The sequence below is a fragment of the Girardinichthys multiradiatus genome, chromosome 10 (genome assembly GCF_021462225.1).
Source record: "Girardinichthys multiradiatus isolate DD_20200921_A chromosome 10, DD_fGirMul_XY1, whole genome shotgun sequence".
Lineage (NCBI taxonomy): Eukaryota > Metazoa > Chordata > Actinopteri > Cyprinodontiformes > Goodeidae > Girardinichthys > Girardinichthys multiradiatus.
In genome coordinates, this window is record NC_061803.1 from 36,908,160 (window position 1) to 36,917,856 (window position 9,697).

The 9,697-nt window shown below is 41.4% G+C and overlaps 1 protein-coding gene across 2 annotated transcripts in view; it reads right to left on the reverse strand.

Moving 5' to 3' along the window:
• The window catches only part of reep3b (receptor accessory protein 3b), a 40,981-nt gene extending 32,615 nt beyond the window's left edge, over window positions 1-8,366 (reverse strand). The window contains exon 1 of one of the 2 annotated variants that reach the window (XM_047377106.1): window positions 8,026-8,366. In XM_047377106.1, coding sequence (XP_047233062.1) covers window positions 8,026-8,057 — 32 coding nt within the window. In that variant the 5' untranslated portion in view covers window positions 8,058-8,366. The remainder of the gene's footprint in view (window positions 1-8,025) is intronic. The other variant, XM_047377105.1, reaches the window with a different exon arrangement.
• Between the last annotated feature and the right edge of the window lie 1,331 nt (window positions 8,367-9,697).

Here is a 9,697-nt window from a genome sequence, read left to right on the forward strand (position 1 = left end):
CCTTTGTTTACCCACACGTGGATGTTTCCCTCGACGCCCAGGACAACTTCTCTTCAGCACGGAAATTTCGAGAATAATGCCATAATATTACAAGATCAATGTAAACTCTTAAGAGAAAGAGCAGTCTTCACCCTGAGTTCAAATGCTCGGCCTAGGCTGCAGTTTATTAAAACGACTTTTTTGTCTCAAAATATTAGAACTTTACTCTCATATTATTACGACTTTATTCTCGTAATATCATGACTTTATTTTCCTAGTATTACGACTTTATTTTCATAATGTTACAACTTTATAATCCTAATTTTTTTTAAAAAGGTCTTAGTATGGCCCTAATACTCCGTTGTAGATTTGCTTTTTTCCAGGTGTGTAGATTTAAATGCTTAATGATTAAACCAAAATATAGCCAATAACACTAGGTGTATGCTGGTCTGACAGGGCATGCTTGTTAGACAGATATAGCTGTCGGTTTGTGGTACGCGTATGTCGATCTGACGATGTATGCTGACTGGACAGATCACCGGCTCACCCCTGGCAAAGAGGAAACCTTTACTGTACCAGAAAAACACGAAGGCCATACTGACGTTTACCAGAAATAACAAAGACAATGACCAGGCCTTCTGGAATAATGTTCTTTGGACAGATGAGTCTGAAACTGAGTTACTTGGACATCAGACCCAGGGAAATGCTTGCAATAAACCAAATACAGCAGTATAGCAAAATAACCTAATTTTGACAGGGAAGCATGGAGGTGGAGGTGTCATGGTTTTGGGATGCTTTTTGCAGCAGGACCTGGCCAGCTCACCATCATTGAGTCCAGTATGAACTCCACCATGTATCAGAGGGTGTTTGAAGAAAATGTGAGACCATGTGTAAAAATGTCAAGGACCTAAAACATACCAGTAAAAAACAGGAAAGTAATGAAATGGAGTAAAAGCCCAGACCTTGATCTCCTCCAGATGTGAGGTGACAAAACAAGCAAACCATGTATGAAACCCATCCAACATCTCACAGCTAAAAGCAAGGAGTGGTGCAAGCTTTCTTCAGAATGATGTCAGAGGCTGGTGGACGGCTACAAGAAGCAGCTCAACCAAAGGGGCTAACACTAGCTATCAGCGGGCAGGGTGCTCTAACTTTTCCTCAGCCAAAAAACTAATTTTTGTTTAAAGAGCTTTATCAGGTGGCGAGTTTTATCAGTTTTATGGGAACAAGAAATAAATATTGGTGTGTCCTCATTGTTTTCAGTAGGACTGTAAACGACGCATAAATACTTATTTCATGGTGATGGTGAGGTAACTATCATCTAGCTTTAGAACCAGTTCCATACCAATTAACAGGTTGACCTTAGAGTGTTAACATGAACACACTTTGCCTCTATAGGAACCCCTAATCTCACCATATAGGTTGAACCATAAAAAATCTGGAGTTGGAAGGCAGCTTTCTAGATACACACAGACACACTATATATAGTCATCTCCACCGCAGCAGGCAAGCACAACCACAGCAGCTTATTTTCCTGGTGTTGCTATAGAAACTGAAAGATTGCCAAAGCGCCCTGGCTCTACTCTTCGCTGTGTGTCATACTCTCTTATTTCATGTTCACCGTGTGTTTTTTGTCCAAAGGTTATTATTGGACTGATGCATGAAATCCTGTATCAGTCCAGAAATGTAAAGAGAAGGGTAGGAAATGCATTTCCTGCCTTTCCCACAGACTTCCTTCCAACAAAGTAATATCCTCTGATGTTCAAAGTAAAGTGAAAAATGTGTCTGTAAGATCCAAATGCTACTTTAAGGAATCGTTTTCTTCATCTCTGTCTGACATGTGGTTGTGTAAACATTTGTAGCTCAGAAACCGCTCACATGACCAGATGAATGTGCCACAACAGCTGGAGCAGAAGCTGGGGTACAGATGTTAGCATGTATGAAGAAGGTGAAGGTTTCTCCAACTGCCATCACTGTTCCTGGAACATGTAATGTTGCTGTGCAGCAGATTAACACACTTATATATTCTGACTTTGGCATGCTAATAAATGCCAGCCTCTCCAGCAAGTACGTGCCTAATTTGCTGTTTATTCGCTATAACTGCAGCCAAGGTTTTGTCCCAGCTCCTGAGAAAACTCCTCACAAAGTCAACCCTTTTGCCCTTACAGAGAGAAAGTGTTGTTAAAAAGCCATTTTATGTTATTTCCTTCACAAGAGCTGAATGTACGTCACACAATGAGCTGGTAACCACCTTCTAATACAGCCCACCAGTGGCTCCCAGGCTGCGTTTTCCCCCAAAAGAACTCTTGTTCTTGAACCAGTTTGGATGGCATGCCTTTGAACTTTGGTGCTTTGTTGAGCTCTGATGCCCATTTCCAGGGAAAGCCTGGTAACGACACAGCAGAGCAAAATGAGAGCATCTATAAACTACAGTTAATACAAAAAAGGAGACGGCAACTCCATGCAAGAACAATGGTATGTACAATGTTTTCATTTAAATAAGTTCAGCATCCCCGACTGTAACAGAAACGAGTAATTATACAATGCATGTTTGGTGTGTTTTTGGTGTGTTTTTACTTCGCACAGAAGAACCAAGTATTCTGCGGTGCCTGAGTTGAACCAGAGTTTGCGCTTTGGAACCTCTTTTCGTTGGTGGAAACACGCGTCACCAGTTCAAAATCAAGTGCGGCTCCCGGAACGAACTCCGAACCGTGTTGGTTGAAAAGGGGTATTGGTTGTAGTGAAAGCCCCACTGTGGGTTCTGAGGGATGACCTCCAGAAATCATGTGAAAATTAAACTGATAAACGATTTGGACTGAATGATCACAACTTACTAAAAACAACTGTCTTGTATTTGTATGCTTAAAAGGCAAGGCAAGTTGATTTATATAGCACATTTCAGTAGCAAGACAATTCAAAATGCTGTACATGAAAAAAAGAGAGAAAAAGAATAGAAAAAGTACATTACAGTGGCCTAGCGAACACAAATAATTAAAGAGAATAAAAATGAATATTTAAAATAAGATAATAAAAATGAAAAATTGGTGATACAATGATTGATAGGAAAATGAGAGGATAGTTGGACTGAAAACTTAACTAATAATGATTGGATGGCCCAGTCAAAGGCCACTCTAAACAAATAAATGTTTAATCTTGATTTAAAGCAACTTAGGGTTTCAGCGCTTTTACAGTTTTCTGGGGGTTTATTCCAGATTAGTGGAGCATGCGAACTAAAAGCTGCTTCTCCATGTTTGTTTTCTGGTTCTGGGTGTTGCAGAGTAGATTTGAGCCAGAAGATCTGAGAGGTCTGGGTGGTTGATACACTGACAACATGTCTGTAATGTATTGTGGTGTTAAGCCCTTCAGTGATTTATAGACTGACAGAAGTATTATAAAGTCTATTCTTTGAGATAGGGGGAGCCAGTGTAGGGACTTCAGAACTGGGGTGATGTGCTCCACTTTCTTAGTTCTAGTGAGGACGTGGGCATCAACGTTCTGGATCAACTGCAGCTGTCTGATCGACTTTTTAGGCAGACTTGTAAAGACACTGTTGCAGTAATCAATTCTACTACAGATGAAAGCATGAATCTGTTTTTCATGGTCCTGCTGAGTTCTTTAATCCAGGAGATGTTCTTTAGGTGATAGAAGGCTGACCTTGTTACTTTCTTTATGTGGCTCTGAAGGTTCAGGTCTGAGTCCATCACTACACCCAGATTTCAAGTCTGACTGGTGATTTCTAGCTTTCTTGGTCCAAAAAAAAATATTACTTCAGTTTTGTTTTGATTCAGCTGTAGAAAATTTTGACACATCCGTGCATTGATTTCTTCTAAGCATTTGCCAGGCGCTTGAAGCAGCATAGCATTATTAATGTTTTTGCTGTGGAGTTTCTCTTTATAGATGTTAGTGAACCTACAGTCCAGTCCAGTAATATACATCTCTCTGAGCTTACTTTTAGGTTGAGTGAAGCAAGTTTTGTTTGTTTTCCTGTTCTTAGTTCATCCACCTTGTCTTTAGTGTTTTCTGAAGATTTGAAGAAAGAAAAAGACACCAGGAGAACTACTTTCACCAACATTGAGCAACAGTTTGCGTGACTCATGAAAACTGGTTAGCCAGGCCACAACAATGTGATTTAGTGTGACTTCATCGGAAAAAGCCAGAATCTGGATGGTCTTTGCAGAGTCCTGGAAAGGTCTTGTAAGGCAGACTGAAAACCAGTGGCTCTGCAGGTCAAAGAGGGAGAGATCTTGTGCATCTCCCACAGTGAGGTCATAATTGTTTAGTAATGGTGGCAGTGTACTCTGGTCCTGGATGGAGTAAAAGAAGAGAAGTGGGGATGTATTCATAGTGTGGGGCCCACACAAACCACTTTAGCGTGGTGACCATGAATGTGAAGCAGCATTGGTTACACGGACCTCAATCCTATGGTAAAACTTCAGCACTGTACTAGCGTGTGGCTCCATCCTGATTTGATCGAAGCTCGGTCCTGGTTTGATTATGGCTGTGTGTTGTAGGATTGTTACAGGAATTACAGTGTGGTGAAGGCACAGGAGATGTTCTCAAAGACACAGAAAACAGCTGGAAAACCCTGCTTTGGTGAGAGATAAAGGTGGTCTACATTCCTTACGATCTAGGCATGTCCTACTGGGTTAAATGGGTTGTTAAAGGGGTCTTAATAGAGTTTGAAAGGTTTACTGACAAAGCACAACGTCCAGTGATTTTTAACCCCTAGAGAGAATTAGAAGAAATGGAGCCCAACCCCTTCCACATGCAAACATATAATGTGTTGCTACTTAAAGTCTGTCTGGACCTGCTCATGCAGGCTTCCTGGCTTTATGAGCAGAATCAGACATTCCTGTAGGATAATTACTAAGCTACGCCCAAGTTTGGTGAAGCGCTCCCAGTACACAACAGAAGACACCAATTCTGTGTTAGAGCAGCTTATAAAGGCTGCAGCACACTTCTCTGAAAACTCTTGTTCTCTTAAGAACTTAAACCTTGGGCCTCTAGCTCATACTAACTCAATCTTTCTGTACCTCACCCATCTCTCCACCCTGCATGCAGCTGAAAACAAATAGCCTCAGTGTGTTCTGATGGGCCTCCACTGTTGCTCTGGGTCAGTTTCACTGGTTTCCTGACATCGAACACCACCAACAGCCACTTTTAGGACGGAGTAGAGGGAAACACTCAGAAGGAAAGAGATGGGGTAGGGTTCCGGTCTCTGCCATGATGTTGCGCTCCAAACATCTGGTCTGGACTTGACAAATAACAATTTGATTATTTGATTTTCCCCTAAAAGCACTGAGTAGATTGTTTTTTTAAGTGCTGCTAAAGCAAACGGGAGAAAATTCCTTTATGGTAAAATAACAACATATGGTCGTCCTTAATAAATTAGGATATGCTTTCTGATGAGGCTCGTTTGTTAGGTTAAAGGTAGCTTTATAAAATAAACTTTAAGCAAGTGTTAAACATATTTTTCAAGCCAACATGCTTTCTGTTGGTCTGATGTAATATTCTAAGGTTTTCATTGACTGGAAGCAAAATCATCATAATTAACAGAAATCAAGGCTTGAAAACATCAGTCTGGGTAGAATTCATCTATATAATGTGTTTCACTGAGTGATGGAGTTACTGTTTCAATAATATTCTTATTTAATGAAGGGGTCTTTATATGATTTAGACATATACAGACCCCCACCAAATGTTTACTTGTTACTTCCTCAGCTTCCTGTGTCTGGGAAAAGAGAAGGTCTGATTCCCAAATTAAGATCTAGAATCCCCCCAAAAGAGGTACAAGAAACCATCAGTCATCAGTGAGTCATTTTCTACCGCTTATTCCATAGTGGGTCGCGGGGGAGCTGGTGCCTATCTCCAGCAGTCTATGGGCGGGAGTACACCCTGGACAGGTCGCCAGTCCATCACAGGGCAACACACAAACAACCATGCACACACTCATTCACACACCTAAGGGCAATTTAGAGTGACCAATTAACCTAACAGGCATGTCTTTGGACTGTGGGAGGAAGCCGGAGTACCCGGTGAGAACCCACGCATGCACGGGGAGAACATTCAAACTCCATGCAGAAAGACCCCTGGTCGGGAATTGAACCCAGGACCTTCTTGCTGCAAGGCAACAGTGCTACCAACTGCGCCACCGTGCAGCCCACAAGAAACCATGATCATACATTTTACAGCACTGTCCCCATTTAAAGATGGAAGGTTATTGCTATATTAACTAAAGCCCCTACCAGCACCAATCAAATGCTACAACTTTATTACTGTAATTTGTGGAAAATGGAGGAATCTTGAAGCCTGAGAATACCATAATGACTGTGAAGTACAGTGGTGGCAGCAAAATAAATAACATCATGAGAAAAGAAAATTACATGGAAATATTACAGCAGCATCTGAAGACACCAGACAGGAAGTTAAACTTTGGACCTAAATAGGTCTCCAACATGGAAAATGTCTCCCTTAGGGTACCACCCGATTAGCTACAAAGTGGCTGAAGGACAACCACGTCACTGTTTTGGAGCGGCCTTAACAAAGTCCTGATCTTAGACCCTGAGTAAATATTAGTGGACAGAGCTGAGAAGGTGCATATGAGCAAGGCGGCCTGCAAACCTGACCCAGTTACACCAGTTTGGCAGGTGGAATGGGCCAAGACTCCAGCAAAATACCGTGAGAAGTTTGTGGAAGGAAAACCAAAACATCTTAACCAAGTCAGACAGTTTATAGGGCAATTCTACCAAACACTCAGGATATGTGTGTAAATGAAGAAAGTCAAGACTATTTCCCAACAACTTCCTCATTATTCTGGCATTTAACAAACAGAAATGATCTTAGCATCTTAAGTGACCTAAAAAATGAAAACTTTAGTCTGATTCAATGTTGGACTTCTATTTATACACTCTATAAATATCTGGTTTCAACTGTACATGTGTCCTCAACCATCTATAGATCAGATACAGCAGCTCCACAGCTGACAAAAACGTAAAAATTAGAGAAAAGATCATTCTGATGCTTATTATGACATTTTCAGAGGTGTAAATATAGATACATCAACAGATACTGTATTTGCAAAAACAAAACCTGCTAAAAAGAGAATTATTCCTTTATTCAGTTATTTTCACAAGCTCCTTATGGGTTTTTTCCCCCCAGATTTCTATCCAGATCCCAGAGTTAAATAAGAATTATCCCGATATGTGAACAGACAAAAACACAGAAAAGAGGAGGAAAGAAAAAAGAGAAAATTAAAGTACTACTAATGATAATAATAAGAATACATTTCCTAAAGAATGCTAATTTCTTGTGTTGGCATCCAGAGATCTGGTTACATATCAGTTTGTATGCCAGTAGATCAGTCAATAGTCATAGTTAATGGAACGCATCATAATCCCGCTTGTTTCCAGCAAGGCTAGGTTAGGTGTGACGTCATTCGGAGGGTGCGTGTTCGGAACCTGCGCCATAGAAACTCAACAACCATATTTTTTTCTGCTCCTATGGTTTCTCTCACAGTGACTTTGAAGAAGGCGCAGGAAGTCAGAGAACGACTCCAGTGACAGGACAATGGAAAAGCATGAAAAGCAAACAACCGTCACGGTACCTGAACACATTTGGCCAGATGAAACTAGACATGGCTGACAAGCAGTACCCCATCGGCAGAGCTAAAGCCTTCTTCACTTCAAACCAACAACAGTGAACAAAGCTTTTCTGAATGTGACTCACCGTCAGCCCTGATGGCTGTGAATCAGACCCACTGCGTTAGCATTAACAAGGCAACTTTCTGGGTCACCAGAACAGTCAGCATGGGACCCAAAAAAGTTCTTGAGCACAAATAATACCCACTATTCATTTTACAGCCTAAAAAAAGTTGCGTGCTGCTGACTACAGTTTCACCATGTTGTAAAAATGGGATTTATTTAGGTCACAAGCTGACATTAATACAACAGGTTTGCTAACCTAGCTAATAACAGTTCTGAGTTCTCTTTATAGGTTAAAGTAAATTTTAACTAAATTCCCGGAGTTTTCAGCTGTTTTTCTACTTACACGACGCTTCTGGAAATTATCCAGGACACCATGATCCCTGCCTCAGTGGAGTGAAGATGTCAGAGATCTTCTGTCCCGGTGTTAACGTCTTTTGTCAGAACTTCTTCAACCAAAAATTCGACGATCAGAACCAGTAGAACTTAGCCATATCAGAGAACATCAGCCAGCCAACACGTTGATAATGAAGATCTCGCAGTTCGCTCCTTTAAGTCATAACCTGGTGATTAAAATGTCCAAGACGAGCACGGTTGTCGTTTCAGACTCCTCTTCCTTCGCCTCTACCTCTCTGCCCAGTTCCTCCTGACACCACAGCCGTACAGATGGTTCTCAAAGATTTTAACGTAAACAGGAAGAGAGAACAATTTTCTGCGCATATAATTGGCCAGCGTGACCTGTTCACAGAGAAAACGCATCGCCATTGGCTGTTCACTCAATCTCCGTCGTATGATTGAAGCGGAAGAATTTGAAGATTTGTTTTAAGTGCTCTGATTGGTCTGATTTCCTTTGGCTGGGTTTCGTACGGGTTTCAGCTTTAATGCTACTTAGAGACATTTATACAGCACACAGAGTCATGACCAAATAAAACTTTAACGCTTTGGATATATTTTAGACATTTTACTGAAGAACAATAAAAAAATATTTAATACGTTTCAAAAGTTTTATGACCAGTTTTAAAGAGTCAATATTTAGAGTTCTGACACTTCTACAGTTCACTCTTCTGATATAATAATATCAAAATCCTAGGCTAAATACTGACTGATGCTCGCCTATTCTTGCCCCATTGGTTGCACAGTTTTTGGCTTTTGATTATCTACATGCTTTTTAAAACCACCAGTGAAGTAATTCAGTTAAGATTCAGGGAGTTTCCATGTTAAAGTGTGATGCAGTATCGTGCTGCAAAATACAGTAACTAATAAACTCCCTGGATTTTTAGGAGACATTGCTCTTGTAGGATGCTTTGATGCCACTCTTTATTCATAGCAGTGTTTTTTGGGCAGAATTGTGCAAGTCAGCTCACTGCTGCAGCAAACAAGTATTATGGTGTGTTCACACCGAACGCGGATTCTGCGATAGGAGCGACCAATTTACATGTTATCCCTATGTAGAGGCGTGTTCAGGAGCGGAACGGCGCGAGGCGGTGCGAAGGAGACGAACGATGCGGAAGGCGCGCCGAGCGAAGCGGGAGCAGAGCGAGAGCGATGGACGAGTTGAAAAATCTGAAATTTTTCCTAAATTCGCATCGCGTCAACCAATCAGGGACTGGATGTGTCTGTGACGTAGGATGAATGACTGCAGCAGAAAAGAAGCTGTTGTCAGCAAAGATGGAGGACCAGATCATAATGGTGGTGTGCGGCAAGCCAGAGTTGTATGACCCAACTAATTACTTTTACCGAGACAAGTACAGGAAGGACCTGGCCTGGTTATGTTTAGGCACAAATATCTTATATTTAGGAGATGTGGACATTAAAAATCTGCTATTTTTTTATCGAGCTGAGATTTATTTACTCACCGAAGACAGATGGACAGGCGTTCAGCAGCGGGGATATAGTGCCGGTAGTTGGTGTCCCCGGAGGCCGATTCGTCACCCAATGCAGGACAGCAGATCTTCGAACTGGGTCCTGGATAGACGAAAGTACTGCTGAAATCGACCGTCATCCAGACGCAGCTCCTG